Source organism: Nylanderia fulva, unplaced genomic scaffold (assembly GCF_048542155.1).
Source record: "Nylanderia fulva isolate GAGA-0341 unplaced genomic scaffold, ASM4854215v1 Scaffold1, whole genome shotgun sequence".
Lineage (NCBI taxonomy): Eukaryota > Metazoa > Arthropoda > Insecta > Hymenoptera > Formicidae > Nylanderia > Nylanderia fulva.
The window spans coordinates 10,653,515-10,677,136 of NW_028189192.1; the positions used below are offsets into that span (position 1 = coordinate 10,653,515).

Genomic DNA, 23,622 nt, shown 5'->3' on the forward strand with positions numbered 1-23,622 from the left:
TATGAGAACTTTTCTTTCATTAAATAATTTCGGAAAAATATTGGGTTGTCGAAAAAAGTATTAGTTTGGAGAAATAATAGATTGAAAAAATATTAAACTCTTTGTGCATTCGTCCTACAACGAGCGATCGGGAATAATTGTTAAAAAAAAAAAAACCGAATCACACGAATTACATTGTAGTTATATATTTTTGAATATAAAATATTTATCTCTTTTTTAATAGAGATAAAGATATCGAACAAGTATTGCTTTGATATTTTTATATCTGCATGTAGATTCCAATGCATTCATAAGTTCATTATACATATACATATAGTACATAAAAATTATGTATATGACGCAGATTATAATTAAATTTTATCATTTGTACGATTCACTTTAAATTTTTAAATATTACGTTTTAGATTTTATAAATAATTAATTATTACATTTTAATGCTTTTACTGTATAACGAATCAATTTGACTTATTCCAATAAGCAAAAACTTATTGGAAAAAATGGTGAAAGCTGTGTGAATGGCACAGAAGGTAAGATATTATAAAATCTCATTAAATATTCAATCTAACGTATAAATGCTCCTAATATTTAAATAATATTTTCTACATTAATATCTTCATATATAAAAAGATATCCAAAAAGATCAAGATCGTTATTTCGATGAATTTGAGCAAATTAACAGATTTCTCGTGCGACGGAAGTGGGATACGATATTTTTTGTAATAATGCAAGAACGTGTTCGATCGGCGAAAAATCCTAACCGGACGTCGACTCAGCCCGATAAAGCGCCGTCGTTACCGATAATTATCGGAAAACACTTAGGGCTGGTGTCATGTGTGCTAACCATACTGCCTGATTGGCTTGGAAGTTCATTAATCACCGTCACTGCTTGATGTATTATTCGCTTTTAACGTACAAGACAGGTCCGGTATCACGTCTGGAGAACTTTACTTGGGCATTGCATTGTTCACAACTGGCGCATGCGATCATTTATACTACTAGCTAATAATTTGCGACGGCAGGCCGTGACAAGATCCGGATCGGGACATGGTGAAACGTGCAGAGAGCAAGATATCTTATATAAGATTGTTTTACTATATATATATTATATAAAGTATAATATCATTAATAATAATATTATACTTAATTTCTCATTGTCAGTCAGGCATTATTATGTGTCTCTTTTATTATCTGTCTTATTTTTTGAATTTCATCTATACATAATTACAAATTTATTTTAGGCCAATCTTGATTCTCGTTTCTTGTCATAACGCTGCAAAAGTTCCCGTTCACATAGTTTCATGAATTTCAATGACGTTATACGAACACTACGCAAATATTTGGCGTCCCTTCGTGAAGCTAATCAAAAACGGTCGACACATTGCCGTGTCACTTCAACATTGCGGTTTACACAATATATATACTTGTAATTTGCATATAAAATAACTAATCAGCAAACGATCGATAAACCAACCGACCTGTTTCGCTATCTTCGTCGCAACCAAATACTGTAAATAATGTCTACGCTGTATTTGTTACTCGCACCCCTTGCATCAAGTCCCGAATTGGCAATCGACGATGACGACTTCGATAATCGTCCTGTTATGTATCGCTGACAGGACAGCATAATCCAATCTTATCGGCATTGCTTATAATATTATTTTCAGATCGGTCGGGATGCGGACGAAGACAAAAGCGAGGAGAGTAACCCACCTCCATTCATCACGCCTCCGCCTCCGAATCCAGATTGTAAGTAAAGCCAAATATTAATCATCAAATATTATATTCTTTAATTATTCGTCAAATATGACATTACATCGTCATGTCTCAGTAATTCATGTTACGTCACCCGTTATAATATTTATATTCTTCTTTTAATTAAAAAATATAAAATAAGTTTTACTATCGATTTTCTTCCAATCGAATATGTTTTTTATTGTTTTTTATCACGGATATTTTTCCAATCTATTGAGAGAATATTCAAACTAACTCGTGAAATATCAATGTATCGTAACGATGTTTTGATGATAATCAAACAGTTCTTCCATTAATCAATGCATCGGAAGAACATCAATATTTCCTCTTTTTTTCTTTAAATCTGATATTTCTAGTAAGGATGAAACGGCGCATTAAAAATCGTTTATTAATTTTGCCATAGCCGATGTCGATGCGTGTCGTCGACTTCGGAGGTATCGCTACGAAGAAACGATGATAAAATATGAAGCAAACTTTTTTAATCTACTTTTCGCGCGCATAAATCACCTCGGCGTGTCAAAATAAAGTGACGAAGTTGCGCGGACGTATGGATATATATTTGTTCTTTTTTTTTTTCAGATAAAGGTCCGAAAGGCGAAAAAGGCGACAAAGGTGATAAAGGTGAAAGTGTCAGGGGTCCTCCAGGCCCTCCGGGCCCACCTGGTCGCGATGAGGTGAGTGAATTTCTCAATCAAGACTTTATTATAAGCCAATTTTAGTGATTACAGAAAAAAAGATTAATTCTTCTGTAAATTATTTTTTAGTGCTTTTTTCGATAACTCCTAAATCGATATATTTGAATAATTAATAATAATTAAATTGTGGCAATCGCAGTTATAGAATTTATCTGGAATTCTGGAATTATCCGTTTATAAATTCATCTAACAATAAGTGGATCCACATTTCAAATAGAATAAAAAAGATGTAATAAATAGTTTATAGTAAAAAAGATATACATATATAAATGTCATTGATATAAAAATAAAATATAAATTATATTTTATCTTATTTCAAATTTTATATATGTACGAACCAGCTTAATAGATTGTATTTTATTTCATTGCATTCTTCGTCTATATAGCGATATTGATTTCTTTAAAAATTTTCTTAATGGAGGAAACATCTGGTTTTCTAATATAGTGATAGACATATCTCGTTAAATTAACTGTAGGGACCGCGATTGCATTTGCAACTATCCAAGCGCCATGATATTGAAGGTAGCTTGTGAATATATGCGCCTGAATCCGGGATCACTCATTTATCTTGTTATTCACATGAGTCAATTTAGCATCGACGCTAGAGAACCGGTGCCTGTCGCATGTAACACTGATTATAACCAAAACCGCTTCCACGGTATTTACTATCTTCCGCCGTTATTTTAGTATGCAATATAAACACAGTATATATTTACTCGCTTCTAGACACCATTAAAATTTGATTATATCGCTGTATAAAGAAATGAATGACAAGTTGCGTAAAAATTAAACTGAAAAAAAGAGCAAAAAATATAAAATTAATAATCCAGCTTCTCGTTTTATTATTTGAATGGTTTTAGCGGCAGAATTATTATATAAAAGATATATTATTATTTAATAATTCAATTATATTATTTTGTGTTATGAAAAATATATTAGTATTATTATTCATATTATTATAATACACAAAAATAGTTTATTTTATAACATTTTTCGTAATACTCATAAATATATAATAATTATATATACATATAATAATATATAATATATATAATAATAAATGCTAATATAATTGATTCACTAAAGTAAAATTATAGATTATAATAGAAGTATTAAATAAACCGATTTTTTTCAGGATTTGCTAATGAGGACACCGCAGGGACCACCTGGTCAAAAAGGAGACCCTGGCACGTGCATCTGTAATGCTACGGCCTTAATGTCTTCCTTTACGATGCCGAAGATGATACAAGGGCCGAAGGGTGAACCAGGCGTACCGGGACAGGAGGGAAAGCAAGGTTTAATGGGTCTCACGGTAGCGATTTTTGTTCTATATATAATATATTCCAAGATATTATCAAAACGCTAGAAAATGATACAACCACTTATGTCTTGTTGTTTTGCTACGGCAAAACAAATGTATTACGGTATCTCTACATCATATATATATATAAAAAATAAATGTTTACAGAATAATAAATGCTTGAATAATGCAACGGTATTGCTAATATTACAAGATTTTATTATATAAACCATTTATTATATCCGACTTCAAGATTTTCTCCAATTTTTTCCTTTCTATCTCTTCACGTGTCAAATTTAATCATTTTGATCGAAAACTATATCAATCTCTGGCGCTTCAAATTTTTATGGATATAACATCGTTTTGCTGAATTGCAAAGTTTAACGTCACGATTTCAGGGTGTGGCAGGACAGCCAGGAGAAAGAGGGCTGCAAGGCCCGACTGGGGCGAAAGGTGACAAGGGTAATATTGGAATACCGGGACCGGAAGGTCCCCAAGGTCAAAAGGGCGAGCCAGGTCGCGATGGAATTTCCGGTGAAAAAGGCGCACAAGGTCCACCGGGACCGCCTGGAAAGGGAGAATTCTCTAGCTATGACGTAAGTAGACCACGTCTGAATATGACCTGTCATGCCAAGGCCGAAAGCCGAGTTAAAATATTTTCCCCGATGCTTCTTTCGCGGCTTGCGCTCGCCATTTCTGCTTACCTCACGAGATTTTCTTTATGCCCATTATTTCTGGCGACAAGTTGCAATCTGCATAAAACTTTCGTCGAGATTTTCTTTTTTTATTATTTGCTTTTTACTACCATTAACTCGCCAATGACCACGCGAGCTATTGTAATGAAAATGAGGGCGTAACGTGATAATGATTATTTATGAGAGTTTTTTTCTCTTTATGATTTGTGAGATTTATGTCTTTTTAACAATATATCTAGAGTTGACATAATGTTAAATAATTTCTATTAACTGTAGAACGATATAATCACATTTAGCGCAACGGAACAAATGTCACATTTAATATAAAATTAAATGATTATAAAATTAAAAACTTTATAAATTCCATTATATTGTTTAATGAGATAAGCAGCAGGGATAATAAAAGCAAACTGAATGTTCGGTTAAATGGTGGTTTCTGCTAAATATAGCAGCGGGAAGGAAATGAAAATGGGAAGAGTGGAGGGTGATGCGATAAAATGTTAACACGAGGAATATGACATTGAGAAATTTTCGCTAGAGAAGAACATTTATTGTGTACGCGATTACTGCGAAGTAGCGGAAATTCAAGTGCGCCCGACCGTACGAAGTCGTCGCTATAATAAGCAGATAAGTATCTCCATTCAAGAAATTTTCATTATCCGCATATGAATCTGGCTCAGTCGTATTATTCGCTATTTTCCCGAAACGGACAACGCAGCAACGAGAAACTCGGTGGGAAATGGAGACGATATCTTTTCCCGCGGAATCGTCGAGCTTATTATCAAAAGTATGCTATTTCAAGATTGTATTTGGTACCATCCATTGTGCGTGAGCTCAGCAAATTATCCTCATTAATTATTTCTTATTCATATTTGTCGGATTATTACATTGTATATAAAAATTAAATTGAACGAACATTCTTTCAAATATATTTGTGAAAAATACAAGAGAAAACATGCGTGCTAAATTTTGAAGTAATTTTTTTTTTTTTTCTAAAAAGAGAAATTGGTTTCGTATGATAAAAATTCGAGTTGTTTATTGGAAAATGATATACAATGCGAGTTTTGAACGTGCGATAAATTTGAATCGAAAAGTGTAATTCCAATGGTAATTATATCGATTTTAGGTATGTGTCATGATGTTTTATCGGACACATCGAATATTTATTGCACTAATCAAGCATAAAGTCCCGATGCTCTCGTAAAAGAATGTGAGTACCCAATTTATGTCCGGTTATCGAGAAAACGGCAATATTATCGCAATATTATCTAACACTATCGCACGCTTCGAAGTGTATGAAAATGTACTGCCCCCTCGTGTAGCCGCTTTTACGTGTACTAGAACGACAACTACCAGCGATCCTACCTCACCATCGTAGGACGACGCGACAAGAAATTCGTTGAATGGAAATGGAACGCATATCGCCCCTCGGGGAGTAAGAAACTGTGCACGTAATAACGGTCGAGTTGTAAGTCCGACCCTCAACCTCCTCCCTTTTCTCGTACACGTACTCTCGTTTCCCAGTGTGCTTTCTCTCTTTTTTTCTCTCTCTCTTTCTCTACCTTCTCATTCTCGTCGCAGTTTGCCCTGATCCATTCTTAACAACGTGGCAAGTCTCACTCAATTTTTTGCCAGCCACGAAAAATGGTTGTGAATCGCGCACTGACAGGCCCACGATATTAAAACGATATACAGCATGCAAGTGCATCTGCATACGCACGATATTGATGGTGGTAAAAATTTTAGCGAGAACTCTCTGTATGAGGGATGCGCTTTGCAGTGGATGCTACACGCCAGCTCGAGAAATTCCTGAATTTTCCGGTTTTTCCAATAAATAAACTCTTCCCGAACCTGCGCAACGGAGCGTAGTTACAACATTTCCGCCCTTCTTCGTAACTACAACACGTTTCAAGGAATACGAAAGAAAAATTCGATTGATAACGAAAAAAAAAGACATTTTTTATTATCATATACTTGTTATGAATGCAATTAATGTCGTTGAAACAGTAATATAAATATATATCACCTATTAAATGATTTGTATTAAAAAAAAGAGGCAAAATCTTTTTCAAAATTTCTCATCTCCTTACAGACTTTTCCGATGTCCCATTATTTTCAATGTCCCCATTATCTTTCGCGATGTTTCCGATTTTCGTAACAATTCTTTCGGGCAGACACCTATTTCGGGGACGCTCGGAAAGCAGCAGCTATCTCGCGGAACGAGTTAAATCTACTTAAGATTGATATTCCACGCTGTCAAAGTCAGCGGGAAAGTCCAATTCCTGAAACGCGCTTCCGGCCACGGGCGGGAAAAGAAATCTCCGTGCTGTCGTGGGAACGTAACGATCCTGTCGCGCCTCAAACCGTCAATTTACCCCCGGAGATGCGGTCGTTTTTCACCTTGTTCTCTTGTTATGCGGCTCTCTCATGGTGGAAAAGCGTGGCGACGCGCGCGAAAATATAGTGGTAGAATGGAGGGCATCGCATCGCCGCGCTTATCGGACTGCATCGCTCCGCTTTATCCACGACACAAACCCGTGTGATGCAGATGCGCCCGCATACCGTTGGAAAAGATCGACGCAATATTTATCCCGCCCTCATACTCGGCTATGAGAAAGATCGTAGAGAGAAAAAAAAAGAAAGAAAGGAGAGAATGCAAAATGTTCCCTTGCGTTACAGTTTTCTGTTTACGTGCTAGTGACATGTTTTCAAATGTTACACCAGCGAAAAAAAAAAGGTTGACCCAACCCGGTAATTGTTGAGACGCGTCTCGCGACGGAGAAAAAAATCTCGTTACTCTCGAAGCTGAGAGCGCGGAAAGCACCGGAAGCTTCCTGTCGCTACAATCGTAGTGTAAAATGATAGCGGAATTAATACACACTGTAACTATACAATATATTTGCAATTCAGTAAATATAAAAGCAGTAGTCATGCCATCAAGGTTTTTTTCAATTAAATTGTATCCTTTTTTTTTTTTTTTTTTTTTTTTTTGGAGCATCAGTTCGATGTGTCCAATATCATCCATGGCATTTTCAAATTTTATTTTTTTATATTTTTAGAAACACGAAGAATAATATAGATGTGTCGATATGATGCTCCGAAAAACCATTTTATTTAATCGTTTTTGGTTTAAATAAACAGAAATGAATATTGATATTTTAAATACAAAATTATGATGAAGATATTTTAAACACTGTTTATTGTACCTTACTTCTACAAATCTTCCCCTGTATATAATTTCATATAAACTACGTTGTCACCGAACAGAGAGAATGACAACTTCGCGAGTTAGATTGCACTATCTTTTGTACATGCGATATATTTTCGCGCTGCGGCAATATCGGTTATTCAGATACAAACTGTAAAGAAAACATACGTCTTTACGAGGCAACGAAACGGTAAGCTTGTAGCTTTTGCTCGGGAGTTGAGGAAAACCACGAGTCGCATGACACATAACGACCTACATCATCGGATATGCGCGTTGTTGCTTGCAGGGCGAATGGGGTTACACGTTGTGACAATAGGGGATGCGCCGCTGTTGTTTAAGGCCCGTTAACGCCAGCTGTACCATTGATAAAGATTCCCAAGAAGCTGTATGGATAGTGTCCAAGTCGTTATAATATTCCGGATTGTCGATTCCAAACGCACCGTTTTGTTAATCTTATTTCGCGATGTCATTAATCCACTCGTCACCGAATGCAAAATAACTAGACATTTCAATATATTCTAAAAGAAAAATAATAATTCGGGATTAACGATTTCGTTATTTTCTTTAAAATATATCGAAATAATGTATCTAATTGTAAGTTACTTTGCATTCGGCGACAAAAATTATTATTGATATTCTGTATAATTCATATCATTATTTAATAAGAGCACAGTTTTATCACAAGAATTATTATCTAACAATCTAGCGTTTTCGAGATTTAAGTTTTTATAATGTCATGAAATTATAAAAATGTCGAGACCATCGATATGTTGTGAAATACCTTACATAACATATTTTTTTCTCAACAAAATATTAAAAAAGATTTTAAATTAAAATTCGATATGTTAGATGTACACATTCCATTTCTGTAGTGTTATTTTTCAGAGATAGATTCTCTCGACTCAAAAAATTTTAAGTCTATTTCTTTTATAAAAATATGGGAAAACCATTGTTTTCAAATAATTTAAAACAAGAAATGAAAATAATGATTTATTAGGAAAATATTTTTGTGGCGTAAATCTAATTATGTCGAATCAGCTATAAAATTATCTAAATCTTCCTAACAACTTGCAAGGTGTGCTTACAAGATCCAATCTGTATTTCTACAAATATTACAGGATTTTAATAATATGCTTAACATATAATAATTATATTAATTATATCTGTATATACCTATATTATACATAATAATTCTAATATTGATTTTATATTATTTTCAAAATTAGCCATTTAAAATCTCTACAATGTCGTCCAACGATATTAAGCAATAAGGAATCAACTTTGTCCAGAAATATCTTAATCGTGTCAAAAACAACAATTTCACGTTGCGTACTCAATAACCGCGCGATCGATCGCGGGGATGGAAAAACAAAAATAGAACGATTTAAAACGCAAACGCGTATTGGCAAAAACAAGGCAAGAAATATTTCACGGTAGGATCAAAGACCAAAAAGTCTGTCGTCGAGACAGTTCATGCAAAGGCAGACACACGCATACTGGCAACGGTTATCTTACGTGACCTCGCCTCGCGCCGGTTCTTCCTCGGATGTTCAAGAGCCCGATTTCCCTGGGGAATACAGAAACCAATTTCTAGGCTGTGCTACTGCATGCACCGGCTAGGTTTGCGCTTTGGTAGGAAGGAAGGAAGGAAGGCTCAGAGATGCGCTCGAGTGTTGCACCCCCAGTATGTCGTAGTTGAAGACGAAGACGCTCTGGTAACGCTCGATCGAGATGCTCGCACGTTTCGATGTGTGTGCATCGAAACGTTCGCGCGCTGATCGGTTTCGCGGCAGATGTTTCTCAGAGAATTTGCCGCGGCCCGGAATTTGAATGAATGGAAACGGAGTAGAAGAGGAAATTCGGGAATCGCATTAAAGCTGGAGAGAACTGCTTTAAAACAGAAGCGGATTTATAGGCACGCATGGTACACGCGGAAGCAGAATTCGATACGAGTGAAGAATGTCATTGAATTCGGGCGAAAAAAGATGTTTTTTTTTTTTATGACCTAGTTCTATGTTTTGTGAAAAGACTTTCATAAATTTTACTGCGAACGAGTTCTCTCGCTCTCTTTTTATTAATTCTATGTATAAATTTAAAAAAAAGATTGTGTACTAAATAATACATACGCACGATTAGTATTGAATTAATATTGAATTATGTTGTTGAATTGTGAAACAAACATTGTTAATTAAATTAGTTAATGTTGTTAGTACATAATTTGAGCATTTGTTGAGTGGTACTTCAATTGAAATTGTTTTTGATAATGTCCATTTATTAGAAATTAAGATAATATAATAAAAATAGATTCAACAAATACTTACAAAGATAAAAATCGATGTATACATAAATATCGATGTAGCCAAGTATAGAAGATGGAAGAGAAGCTATACATATATACATATATCGCTATTTTATCAATAGCCGAAGAAGTCTAAAAGTTTCAAACTATTCGCGAGAAGCTTTGAATGGATATGACGAACGATGAAACGGTGGCGTTGATATATAGATATACAAAAATCGCAGTGACATGATTTATAGCGAAATGCTGTACTAATGTGAAAAAGATATTCGCCTTACAGAAAACAGCCGGTATTAAAAGAAAATCTTAGAAGGAATTATTTCCCGAATTAACTTTTTGTTCTATGCAAAGATTTGCACATATCGCAAATTACCGATTAATAATATAATTAATATTTTCTTATTTTTATCAAAATTATTTTAAACGTAAGAAAGTATGAAATAAGAAATCTATAAATATTACAGCACATGTGATTTTGAATTTTTATCACGATTGAATATACAAGATTATTCTCAAATACTTGACGTATACGTATGTAAGTATTCTAAAAAAAAATTATATTCTCATTATCACGAAATAATTACTCTTTTCTATATACACACAAGCATACTATACATCCTTTAGAAAATCAAAACGTAATTTCAATCAGAGTAAACTTTTTTTTTTTCATTTTTTGCATGTCTGAAAATCAATTTTACATTTGAAAGGATTCAAATCACATAGCGAGCGTAGGAAACTCGTGCATTTAAGAATAAAATTTGCACTTGCGATTCTATCGGCGAGATTCGATTTACGCTAGAGCAATCGTGAATCACGTGCCATTGACGATTGTTCGCGCAACAATCATTCGGTGCTAATCAATGGCAAATGCAAACGCGCAAATGGCAAATGTGTCGGTCCGACCGCGAGGCTCTGAGTCTCGCAACGTTATTCCAACGATCTAATAGCGAAATTTCGATTATTATGCGCATGCAGCCCAGTTGGAAGCCTCGAAATATTTACAGGGTGAGTACGGACTGGAGCATTCCCTGATTGCACCGCGAATATCTTTCCCGATACTCGGAATTTCCCTCTCAAATCATAAGATGTCAAAGTAATATTTATGCGCAACTTCATTAAAATACGTTAAATACATTATCATTATTTAACATAACGCGATCGCTTATTTGAATCCTCGTCGGATCTAGACGGAAGGAGGTATCACGATGAGGCCGGGACTCCCAGGACAGAAGGGTGAACCGGGCATCTCAGGAAGCCCCGGCCCTAAAGGCGAAGCTGGAATACCAGGGTCTAAGGGTATCAAGGGTGAACCAGGCCACAAAGGTGCCAAGGGTGATCATGGGAAAGACGGCCCCAGAGGAATTCAAGGTTCTAAGGGTGAACCAGGCGTAGCGGGCGCACCCGGTCTGCCTGGCGCACCCGGTGAAAATGGACGGCCAGCCGAGAAGGGTGATAAGGGCGACACAGGACCCGAAGGAAAATCGGGACCTCCGGGACCACCCGGTCCACCTGGTGCGAGCGGTCCCGGTGGCATAAACGTAGGGGATCTAGGTGAGCAATCTTAAAAACTTTTTCTTAAACATTTCTTTTTCGCGCGCAATAATAAATCCAATTGATATTTTTTATTCTTGCGCGTCCAATTTTTTATGTAATCTTTTATATAAAATGAAATTGCCTGAATTTTTTTATATGATTTATTATATTATTAATTGTCAGCTGCGGTAAAATCAATTTGATATTAGCAAGATACTAAATAAAATTATCTATATAAATAGTACTATAATTTATGTCAAGAAAGCTGCTTTATTTTTGTATTATTTATGTCTTTATTATTTATCTTTAATTTTTTTTAAAAAGATATACATTTTTAAACTTAGGAAAATATAAGAGTTAAAAACATTTCGATTTTACTTTCTTTTTTCAATATATTTTATCTTATATCAGAGACAAGTATATGTGTGTGTGTGTATGATTCTCTATCACAGTAGAAAATACCATGTATGTATAAGGATAATAGATTATTATTAGCAATGTTATTTTTATGCTGGAGAAATTCAATATCTATTGTGTCGAGATAAAGGACAACATATAACGTGGAAATGTTATTTAATTAAGGATTTGGCACAAAGGGCGACAAAGGAGATACTGGAGCGCGCGGGTATAAGGGTGATAAGGGCACGAAGGGCGAGAAAGGCGATAAGGGTGATGCCGGTCCAGCTGGTATTCCCGGAATAAATGGTATTCAAGGACCTCAAGGAGATAAAGGCGAACCTGGTAAGGATGGGATATCAGGATCGGCCGGCATACCTGGTTCTAAGGGCGAGAGAGGCGAAAGAGGTCCTCCTGGAGCTACTACCATTGCCAATTCTGGCGACTATATCACTATCAAAGGCGAGAAAGGTGCCGAAGGAAAACGAGGTAGGAGAGGACGACCTGGACCGCCTGGTCCTGTGGGTCCTCCCGGAAAACCAGGAACTACGGGAGAGATCGGTTTACCAGGATGGATGGTACGCATCTCACAATTTACATTATTTCACATTATATCACAGTAATACTAATTATATAACAATAATTACGTGACAATATTGACGTATGATTATTGATGGTAATTAATATTTGTATAAGATAGCCATTGGTTATAATAATACGCATTCCATACGTATTTCATATTAACAATTGCAAATATCATTCAAATAAATATATGTCATTTATATTGCATTATCCTAAGATTTGAGATATAGTTTATTTCTAATTCTATGCTTTTACTTCTAAATAATGTCTCTTTTTTACAATACTAACCGAAGAATTCGATGAAGGTAAGTCTTAATCAGACTGCATTAAATCATATGTATTTTATACAAAATATCATGGAATATTTTTCTTATAATTCTCGAAATAAGTATTTTTTATATATTATTATATAAAATTATATATATAAAAAATAAATTTAATAATCAAATAATTTTATTAAATGTACATATCAAAAATAAATCGCTAAGCATCCGATCATGATAAAACCGAATCTCCGCACTAATTAAAACCTAAACGAGCGATTCATCTATCACTGTCTTTTGCAGGGTCGTCCTGGGACACCTGGAATTCCTGGAAGTACCGGACCAATGGGACCCAAGGGAGAAAAGGGGGAGGCTGGCACACCGAGTCCTTACGGTGTTTCCGTTGGTGTAAGTAAAACTTCTAGTTTCTCGACGTGGTATCGGTCGTGTAAATTTCTCGCGCACGCTAACTTTACATATAAATCTAAGTGCCCGCTAGTGAAGTGAAAATCAAGAACGAGAAATCAAAACGCTTAGAAATTTAGTTTTCGCACTAGCTCGTCAGTCATTCATCCGCAAACAACGAGAAGTCACTCTTTTGTTTTAAAGAAAAAAAATACAGTGGAAGTGTAAAAATAATTGTTTCGTCTCTTTTTCCCTGTCGCGTAATTTTGATGTAACAAATTAAAGCAAGAAAATATATATTATAAATGATGTAAATTGTAAATGAAACGATACAGAAGTCTTTGAACAACAGACGGCAGAGTGATGGAAATTAATGCAAGAGTGCGTGTGGCGTGCATGCATGTTTTTTCTCGCGTCTTCATCGCTGAATTTATTCGTTGCGCCAAACAGAAATTTTCTCTCCCGCGGCGCGAGTGGAGTTTCGCGAGCTGTCACACCCGACAACTGACAAATAACGCATACTGATACGCACGATATGGCGCCTCGCTTTGCTTGTGAGCCTGTATTTGTGTGCAACCAAATATATCCGAATATAATAATCCTTTTAAATATAAATTTCAACTTCCAGTATTACGAGGCATGTAAAACCGACCAATTACAAAATTGTACAGTTTTTACGGAATGACTAAATGGAATAATAATTTAAAAATAGGTTTTTGGTCGATCTTGTAAAATTCTTTCTCAAAATAGAAATTTTCAGAGGGTATATTTATTAGACAAAAGGCTTCAGATTTAATAATATAAATTTCATATTATAAATAGAAAATGTGAAGCTTTGTTTTCCAAGTACTTTTTTATTTTATTTGGATCATATAGTATATAAATGTATATATATCTATATTTGAAAATTAAAAATTTTATCTATGTTTTTAGTTTTGTGTTAAAAAGTAAGAAGGAAGACGAACTCGTTAAAGAATGTCTAAAATATTTGTTGCTACATCTGAATCATCCTATTTTTATGCAAAATTTTTAACAATGCCATCATTAAGAAATTACACAGATCAGGTGAATGTAATAAAAAGAAATCTTTCTAATAAAAATTCCATAAAATTACTAAGTATAAATAGAAAACAAGAAAAATTGTTCCAGATATCCGTCATTTTTTTAAGAGCAATAATGCAACATTGATAACGACAAAGATAGATCATTCTTGGAGAAAGAGCGATCACATGGTCGGGGAACAGAAAATTTCGATATCGTCTTCCCACGATCTAGAGAGGATATAAACCGTCTCAGCATTCGTGAAAAAGAACGCAAGGAAGAAACATTGACAGAAAGCCGACGTGATGCGCCTAAGCGATCGTTGCATCTCATTTTTCTATATTTCCGATAAATCAACCGCTCCTGTACGCCTGACCATATATATATTTTACTACTTACTGACTTTCTACCTATCTAAATCTCGTGTTCTAAATCTCGTGTCTGTCAAAGTGATGAGACATAATAAACTGATAATAGCAACTGTTAAAATATATACGTTTTTACTCAGTTGTTAAAATTATCGTAAATTTATATTTACATATTTAAATATATTTCTTTAGATCAAAGGTGATAAAGGAGACGAAGGTTTTCCCGGGATTCCTGGCCAACCTGGAAGAGAGGGCCAAAGAGGACCTCCAGGACCACCTGGAGTTCCTGGACCACCGTCCCAAGGAAAATACATTCCAGTTCCAGGACCTCCAGGTCCTCCCGGACCCCCTGGTCCGCCTGGATTATCCTTAATCGGACAAAAAGGTGAACCCGGAATCGGTAGAAGCCACGTTTTTGGTGAAAGAGATTATTACGGTTCTAGACAAGGTAAAAATATTTAAAAAACTCGATGAAAATTATTCCTATTCAATAATACAGATGAAAATTTACCTTGATATTACTTTTTAAAAATAATTACAACTAATAATAATTATAATAATTTTAATTAAGACGTCGATTCGAGTTTAATATTCCAAATTAGTAATCGATTTTGTTAATAATAAACCTATTCTTTGTTAAATCATTTTAATGTCATTTCGTCGAGTACGCGCTTTTTATTTTTACTCATAAACATAATTAGACATAATTAAACATATTAAATTTCGTATTCACATACCGCCAGGATCACCCAGAGGTAGTCTGGACGAATTGATAGCTCTACGTGAACTTAAACAATTAAAAGAATTAAAAGAACACTTAGGTAAGTTAATAATATGATATTATGCAACGATACCATTGTTATTTCAAGTGTCTTATAAGGAAGATTAATTTTAATACACATTTTTAATCAACATTTTCTTCAAGGATCTGTCACTACTGCCACAAGGGGGCCTTTAGAAAGTACAACGAAAATTGTGCCAGGAGCTGTTACATTCCAAAACACAGAAGCCATGACAAAAGTAAAGTTTTGAAAATCATCGTTCCTTCACACGAATGTTTAAAATATATGATTTTAACACACTCTTCATTTGTATAATTACAGATGTCTGGTGTCAGTCCAGTTGGAACTCTGGCTTACATCATAGACGAACAAGCTTTGTTAGTCAGAGTTAACAATGGATGGCAATACATAGCGGTCAGTACCAACATTCATTATTATTGCAATTTTAATAATATTTAATGTTATATAATTTTTGGTAAAACTGAATTTTTCTTTTAAATTACCATTCAGCTCGGATCACTTTTACCCATTACAACGCCAGCACCGCCAACCACAGCACCGCCACCAGCAAATCCTCCCTTCGAAGCGTCAAACTTAATTAACCAGATACCTGTGAAGGCTGACGGAACAGGAGTAAGTTAAGAACTTGAGTTCATCTCGCGTAAAAAAATACGTCTATAAAAATTAATCCTATTAATTTCGAAAATAATTCGCTATTTTTCCATGCTGCGCAGTGGTATCCGCGAATGGTGAGATCATATTTAATTAAAATTTTTTCGTCCATTTCCATCCACAATATATAATATTTCGTTTTTTTTTATTTCAAATAATTAAAAAAATCTAAAAGATCTAATAATTTTTTTATTGAAATATTTGTAAAATTTAATCAATGCATCGGATATTGTGATGAAATTCGATTTTGATTGAAAATATTTATTTCATATGAATTATATGTACTTTTTAGTTGAGAATGGCTGCATTGAATGAACCATTCACCGGAGATATGCATGGTATACGAGGAGCAGACTATGCTTGCTATCGACAAGCAAGACGAGCAGGCTTGAGAGGTACATTCCGAGCTTTTCTCAGCTCTCGAGTTCAAAACGTCGATAGTATCGTCAGATTAGGAGATCGAGATCTTCCTATAGTTAATATAAAGGTAATTACTACGGAAATAATATTTATTTATTAGTATGTGTTCTCTATTAAATCGAACATTCTGTGTTAAAAATAATCAAAATTATTTAGGGCGATGTGCTATTCAATTCTTGGAAAGAAATGTTCAACGGAAACGGGGCGTACTTCTCTCAGAATCCCAGAATTTACAGTTTCAACGGGAAGAACATTCTGACTGACTTTGCGTGGTAAATATATACAAGATATATTTTTTTAATTGTGAAGAAATATACTAATTTGTTATATTTATATTAGATGAAAATTATATATAACTTACAAAACGGCAAACTAATTATATGATCGCGTATATTATTTTTCAAAGTTAAGTTTTTTAAGATTAATTATTGCTCAATATATATGCAAGATATATTTTTTTAATTATAAAGAAATATATATTAATTTTTTATATTTATATTAGATGAAAATTATATATAACTTTACGAAACGGCAAACTAATTATATGATCACGTATAATATTATTTATCAAAGCTAAGTTTTTTAAGACTGATTATCGATCGATTTCCCTATTTCAGGCCTGCGAAAGTCGCGTGGCATGGCTCTCACAAACTTGGCGATCGTGCGATGGACACTTATTGCGATGCCTGGCACTCGAGCAGCTCAGATCGCTATGGATTGGGCTCGCCGTTGACCGGTGGCCGGCTGCTGGAGCAAGTGCGATATTCGTGCGACAATAAATTCGCGCTGCTTTGCATCGAGGTGACGAGCGAGTTGGTGAGGAGACGGCGGAGCATCAACAATGAATCGGAAGACGACGTCGAGATGACGGAGAACGACTATATGGAATATCTGGAGGAACTCGCGCAATACTGAACACTATCTTTCTCTCTCTGTCTCTCTCTTTTCCTTTCTCTCTCGATTATCATCGTCGCTCGTAACACGAAAATTAAACCGGCATATCGATATACATATCGCGAAATAATAACGCGCGAACAGCGTCATCGCGCCTCATCTTCAAATTCCAAAGGTATAATTACTTATACTTCCGTCACGAGTAACACTAACCATCCGCTTTTCAAACGCGCGTCTCAGTTCTCTTTCCTCTCAATCTTTCTTAAAGATAAAAAGAAGACTGATCGTCTCTCTAAATACTCATTCGTCAGTGTTTCGTCGTATAGATTGAGTATTCCTATCGGATGCTCAATCTTCTCTCAGTCATTACCGAGAATTTCGATCGTTCGTGAATCTCTTTGTGAGGAGCCATCGCAGTTCAACGTTCGTTAAACGTTTCCCTTCATCAAGATATAAACGTCCAAAAATACTTATAGATCATCACGTGAACGACCTCAGACATACGCGCACACGACTCGATCAGGCCCGCGTTTACGATGCACTTAAGCGTTAAAAGCGGCTGTCTAATTATACCCCTTCTCATTAAACACTACACGCCAATTTTAAATGATTCAAAAGAATTCAGAAAATTCAGGAGAATTTTTACGATCTGATGATCGTATCAATGGCCATATCATTGCAAAGATCGAGAACTTGAATTCAAAACAGTATTAACTTTAGAAGTTAAACATTTTCGGAAAAGAACATTAATTTAGCTAATTCATTTTTTATTTTTTTTTTCTACTCCTTTGTGTGTTTGTTATGTAACTTATTCCAAAAAATTCACATATATTTTTCAAAATAAAAAATATTTTTTTAATTCTAATACTTTTGAAAAAATTATAAATTGAAATATAATATAAAACGGAATTCAAAATGTATAATTAAAAATTCATGTTTCTTTTTCATTTTTTATGTGAAAGATAATATATATATAAAATATGTATAAATTTTATATATTATTTTTATATAATATTCTTTCATTTCAAATCGAATAGATTTAATTTTGATTTTTCTAAATGTAATGTAATACGGTTTGGAATTCAAATCTCATTCAAATTGTTCATGTAAATCTCTTGTTACTCTAATACAAAATAACTGACATAATTATACTCGCCGGATTAAAATCCAAACAATCATGTTTGGCACGTGCGCTACGAAATGCAGACTATCATTTATAAAAAAAAAAAATACCTAACACTGCTCTAAATAAACCTTAAACGAAGTTCGTACCCGCGCGATCAAGTTGCATTTACATTTTAGCTGATACATATTGAGTGTGTATGTTAGATATAAGAGACACATCAGTTAAGGAGTTTCAAACGACAGTGAGTCGCTGTCGAAGATTTATGCTCCGTGTATTATTAATAAGTCAATAAAGATAAGTTGTTCATTTATCAAATCACTGATCGCTTTCGTAAAATTTTCTACAATCAATTTATTTAAATATAAATCTTTGGAAAAGAACCGTCACAAAAATTTTTGAAAAAAATAGGAATTATTTATTAATGTCAAGAATGAAAAATGGAAAAGTCATGATTTTGTTACAATTCCTTTTCTTGAAATCAATAGTCATACATATATGTGACTTGAGTATTATTTCATTCACAAATATCATGAGAAGAATTGCCTTTCGTCCTTGATATAATTTCGAGTTCCAATTTGATGCGCACATCCCTCATCAGCTAATCCTGAAAGCATATGAACAAATAACCGTTATAGCAAAAATGGATATAGTAATGATTCATATTATATGTTCGCGTACATCATTCCTTTGTCATTATTATTTACAGAGGATTTAAAAATTTCTAGACCGTTACACTGAGCATAAATCGAATCTAAGTCAGTGTCTATAAAGTGGCGGTATACCGTTAACATTAATCTAATTTATTACAATTACGTATGTAGAGATCGATCGTAAAACTATCATATGTATACTTATTAGGTTATCAACATGCTTATCAGCGTATATTTCCTACGTACATACATACGTGAGATTTTTTAAATGTCGTCAGTAGTAATTCGTGGCATCCAGGAACGCGCACACACGAGATTTACTGTCTTACTACATGAATTTATGCACGTATCGGAGAGCGTACATGCATCCGCGCGCGCCTAATTTCATACGTTTAAGGCATGTACGATAATCGATATCTCGTGTATGCAATCGATTGTCCTTCGATATAGTTTGCACTGAAAAGGTTTCGTTTCCAAATTTTATATTATTTGTACACTTTATTATTGTCTTTATAAATAAAAGAGGAAAAGGAGTCCCTAATCGAGTTACGTTTTCCCTTCCTTTGCTTTTTCTTAAATATGCATAACGTGCAAATGTAAAATCAATTCAATTAATAAAAGCACATATTTAGATATGAAAGAGCGATAAAATATTCAAGCTAAAAACAGACCAAGAAATCAGAAAATTAGATACTAATTGATTACAATTTGTTATAATATAAATACATAATAAAATGTTATTTATTATTTGTAATAATAAATATTGCTTTATTAATTTATGTTCAATTTAATACTGTTATATAGATATAGCTATAACTTAATTAACATTCTTCCAATTATTTTAAAACTTAGTACGTTTTTTTCTAACATCTTTACGATTTTATATCTTTTTTCATTTACTACAAAATAATTAAGTAACGAACGAAAAACATAATACTCGTTGCTTACTGCTATAGTATGTTTATTTTTTGCTGTCAGATACTGTGCAGTTAATAATCTAAATAATAATCTAAATGTAAGTAGAGACAAAATGAGGATTAATTACTGGTTTCATTAAATATTAATCTAAATTAAAATACACATGCATAATACGTCGAATCAATTTTTATTACAAATAGAAAAGTTATCATATTATTCTTATGAATTATAAATTGTTTACGATTGTTACAATTGTACTGTTATTGTAAAATAAATTAATAGAGATCTTTAAGATCTGAGCACCGTTAAAGCTTCGGTATATTTTAAACCTTCTAAAATATAAGCTAAATTCTCGACCGACGCATCTTCATCCTCTTCTGCCCATATTTCGAGCATAGTCTTGCATTGTTCATATGGTGTTGTTTTGCTTTCGAAAAAAGCAATCTAAAACATATCACGTATATTAAAAAATTCCATTATCTCATTATCATTATATTATGTAATCCCATCTAACCCATTAAATCATTTATTTAATCATAATATAAAAAAATTTAATATCTGCGCACCTCATCATTAGTATAACCAAATTTCGTTGCTAACTTTTTCCAATCGTTTTTCAGGCTCTCCGATAATTTGCCTACCATTTCTGGTGTAACTTTATTCAATTTTCTGGCTTTTATGTCGGCGCTTTCAGAATCTTGTTCACTTTCCTGCTTCAAAACATCTTCGTTGAATTCCTGATCGTTAGATTCCGATGGCGGAGTTTCCTCGGTTTCCAATTTTGTGTCAGATTGTGTTTGCTATGAAATATAGTTAGAGCAATCAAGATTAAATATATTTACAGAATAACAATTAATATTGAATACTTACTGGACGATCTTTAGCAATTTTTTTTATCATTGTCTCAAGATATTCAGGCAATTTATTTATAGGATAATTGCCGTGAACAAAGAAATGCGGGCTTCGTCTTGCCAACAATCTTAATGCTCTCCAACCAAAATTACCATCATTTACTTTTCTATAAGATACAAAAATATTAACAATTTAAAGTGAAAACATATATATAATAAAATAAGCATATATAAGCATATATATTATAAATTTACTTGTATTTGTCATCAACCATTGCAGCAGGATCCAATTCCATTATGGCATCTTCAAAATATGTTTCTAAAGACGGGAGGAAATCTCTATCCTTCGATTTGCATGCTTCGAGATTGTTAGGACATAGATTCCACAATTTAGTAAGTTCTGGACTATTAAAAAATAACGTAAGTTTAATTATCTAGTTTTTACTTGTTCGAGAATATTGTAATTATATACTTTAGAAAATTATTTACTTTCCCATGTGATATTTGCCAATCGCTTGAGCATCCCTAATTACATCACCGATTCTTCGTTTCAGTCTCTTCGGTTTCCGTGGTTCTTCGTCGCTGATATCCGACGCCGGTCTCTTGAAAGGCGGACAACCATCATTTTTCCATGCGTTCCAATGCTCCTCTCGTTTTAAAATGTTTTTCACGGTTTCCGCAAACGTGGGTCCATCGGGTGGTGTTTCGGACAATAGAGTGTAAACTTGTTCTGTGGTAGTCTTCACCCATTCTACCTGATCTGGTTTGAGCTCATGTATCTCACTTAAAAACGACAAACATCATAATGCTTCGATAACGTACATGTCACGGGACATTTAATTTAAGGAAAGCAGACCTTGTCTCATAGCCACTGGCAAGGAAGCTTTGAAAAACAAACATTGTTTTATGACTATTCAAAGATATTGTAACTAGTGTCGTGTTATCAAGCAATTTATTAATTTAACAAAAGGAGGAAGTTTATGAATTTATTACAAAATATTCATTGCATCAGTGTATAAGATACTTACGACTTGAATTTTACAGTGCTATTCAGATACTGGAAAAGAATGAGAAATTGCAGCAACACGTATCGTCTGAAATTGGAGTCAGACAACTGCAATTCTAGTAATTTCTGATTAGTCAAATATTTTGCAAAGTAGTGGGTTTCCTTGTGTGAGCCTTCCATTGAAGAATCCATTTTTATACATGTCGTAGGATAATTACGCTGCTCCTCCAATTTAAAAGATGCAAATGCTGATAGCACATTAGATGCATGCTTTAAAAAAATGTATATTTTTTAATAAATCATATATAATAAAAATACATATAATTATTTATGTATATAGATGATACAAAACTCACAGCTGAAAAAACTTTCCAATATACTTTACTATAACACTGATTTGGATTCCTGAAGAAATCTTGCAAAGCCCAAAATTTTCTATACAAATTATAATCAATCGGTATTTTATTTTCTGACTTATCCTCATCTTTAGTTATTTGCTCTAGGTCATCCCCTTCCACTTTTTCAGAACCAAATTCTGTATAATTTTCTAGATTAAATTCACTGACAATATTCAAACCCGATCTCTCAGAGACGGGAAAAAATTTTGCAAGAAATAGCAAAATTCTGCCACAAAATACAGTTTGCTGCGATCGTGACAATCTCCTCAACAAATCATTGCACATTCTTAACAGATTGTTCTTGCAGGCAGAGAAAAACAGGTCCTCCTTCCATATGGTAACATTGTTCTCGACAAAAGTGAACAATTGTTCACATCTATCCAGAGTCATCGAATCAAAAATGTCGCCCAATAACATGACTGGCATACTGGCTGTCGCTAGATCTTTCCTGCATAGTTCTATGCTAAAGGTAATATACAATTCCAAAGGACGAACGTTGCCGGATGCATTTTCTGTCAAAATCACCAACAAGGTGTCACGAAGTGCCTGATCGACCGCCGCTTTTCTGTCACCATCGTTTGTGCAACGTTCAATACATTTCTTTTGAAACAATGTGACGTCTGCAGTAAAATATTGCTGCAATAAATCCTAAAAAAATGGAGAATCAAGATATTTTATAAATACAACTTTATAACACTATAAACGAAAGTCTGAAGAATAAGGTTATATGCTTTTTACTTACACTATAATCTTTTCTCAACACTTCGAATGTTGCCATTTTCTATAATTCCACTGCCATAAAGTCTTCTTAAAAATAACTTCTAATTGTTTAAACAATTTTACATTATCACACAATTGACAGTTTTCAGAACCGGTCCTAAAAACAGAAAATTTGTTGCTTCTTTAGAGCTCGAATTAGAGATCAGATTCAATTATATTAAGAGGATGATAAAAGCATCGACGAAATAGTATTAAAGATAGGTAAACTGAGATATACTAAGCAAGATCTTCTGAAGAGATCCGACGAATACGGAAGTTTGACGTAAGCGATTGTTGATTACACAAGCATAAATTTTAAACAATGAAAAAAAAATGTACATATAATTTATAATTTCAGGTAATGAAAAAAAGCTCTCTCCCTTCTGTTTTGCTAATAAAACTTTATTTACAATATATTGTTTATTTTTCTGCAAATTCATGTTTCATGTATAAAAAATATATTGAAAAATATTTAAATAAGAGAATTTTCATAAAATTATTACTTAAAATATTTTAATTAAAATATTAGAGGGCAGCGTTTCATTTATCCTACAGTCCAGCGCCGGTTGACCAATCAGGACGCAGAGACCTTTCACTCCGATTGGCCGA

The 23,622-nt window shown here is 33.9% G+C and overlaps 2 protein-coding genes across 10 annotated transcripts in view; one reads left to right on the forward strand and one right to left on the reverse strand.

Moving 5' to 3' along the window:
* The window catches only part of Mp (collagen XV/XVIII-type protein multiplexin), a 232,390-nt gene extending 212,776 nt beyond the window's left edge, over positions 1 to 19,614 (forward strand). For 4 of the 8 annotated variants that reach the window (XM_029317413.2, XM_029317420.2, XM_029317422.2 and 1 more), the window contains 18 exons: positions 1,665 to 1,746; positions 2,332 to 2,426; positions 3,583 to 3,759; positions 4,146 to 4,343; positions 10,925 to 10,954; positions 11,137 to 11,500; positions 12,065 to 12,456; positions 12,754 to 12,765; positions 13,027 to 13,131; positions 14,730 to 14,985; positions 15,281 to 15,358; positions 15,463 to 15,557; positions 15,641 to 15,733; positions 15,830 to 15,952; positions 16,054 to 16,068; positions 16,284 to 16,478; positions 16,568 to 16,683; positions 17,029 to 19,614. In XM_029317413.2, the coding sequence (XP_029173246.1) occupies positions 1,665 to 1,746; positions 2,332 to 2,426; positions 3,583 to 3,759; positions 4,146 to 4,343; positions 10,925 to 10,954; positions 11,137 to 11,500; positions 12,065 to 12,456; positions 12,754 to 12,765; positions 13,027 to 13,131; positions 14,730 to 14,985; positions 15,281 to 15,358; positions 15,463 to 15,557; positions 15,641 to 15,733; positions 15,830 to 15,952; positions 16,054 to 16,068; positions 16,284 to 16,478; positions 16,568 to 16,683; positions 17,029 to 17,326 (2,724 nt within the window). In that variant the 3' untranslated portion in view covers positions 17,327 to 19,614. The remainder of the gene's footprint in view (positions 1 to 1,664; positions 1,747 to 2,331; positions 2,427 to 3,582; positions 3,760 to 4,145; positions 4,344 to 10,924; positions 10,955 to 11,136; positions 11,501 to 12,064; positions 12,457 to 12,753; positions 12,766 to 13,026; positions 13,132 to 14,729; positions 14,986 to 15,280; positions 15,359 to 15,462; positions 15,558 to 15,640; positions 15,734 to 15,829; positions 15,953 to 16,053; positions 16,069 to 16,283; positions 16,479 to 16,567; positions 16,684 to 17,028) is intronic. The other 4 variants (XM_029317419.2, XM_029317415.2, XM_029317414.2 and 1 more) reach the window with 4 other exon arrangements.
* Positions 19,615 to 20,167: 553 nt separating this feature from the next.
* On the reverse strand, positions 20,168 to 23,298 carry Hpr1 (THO complex 1-like protein Hpr1). 2 transcript variants are annotated; one of them, XM_085481492.1, is made up of 9 exons: positions 22,997 to 23,298; positions 22,213 to 22,902; positions 21,879 to 22,126; positions 21,707 to 21,733; positions 21,340 to 21,633; positions 21,106 to 21,255; positions 20,870 to 21,017; positions 20,566 to 20,799; positions 20,168 to 20,443 (listed from the first exon to the last, which is right to left on the reverse strand). In XM_085481492.1, exons 1-9 carry the CDS (start codon positions 23,030 to 23,032, stop codon positions 20,288 to 20,290), a joined length of 1,983 nt encoding a protein of 660 aa, XP_085337618.1. In that variant the 5' UTR covers positions 23,033 to 23,298; the 3' UTR covers positions 20,168 to 20,287. The 2 variants fall into 2 exon arrangements, with proteins under 2 accessions (XP_085337618.1, XP_029173261.1); XM_029317428.2 differs by lacking the exon at positions 21,707 to 21,733 and having other exon boundaries at positions 22,997 to 23,297.
* Between the last annotated feature and the right edge of the window lie 324 nt (positions 23,299 to 23,622).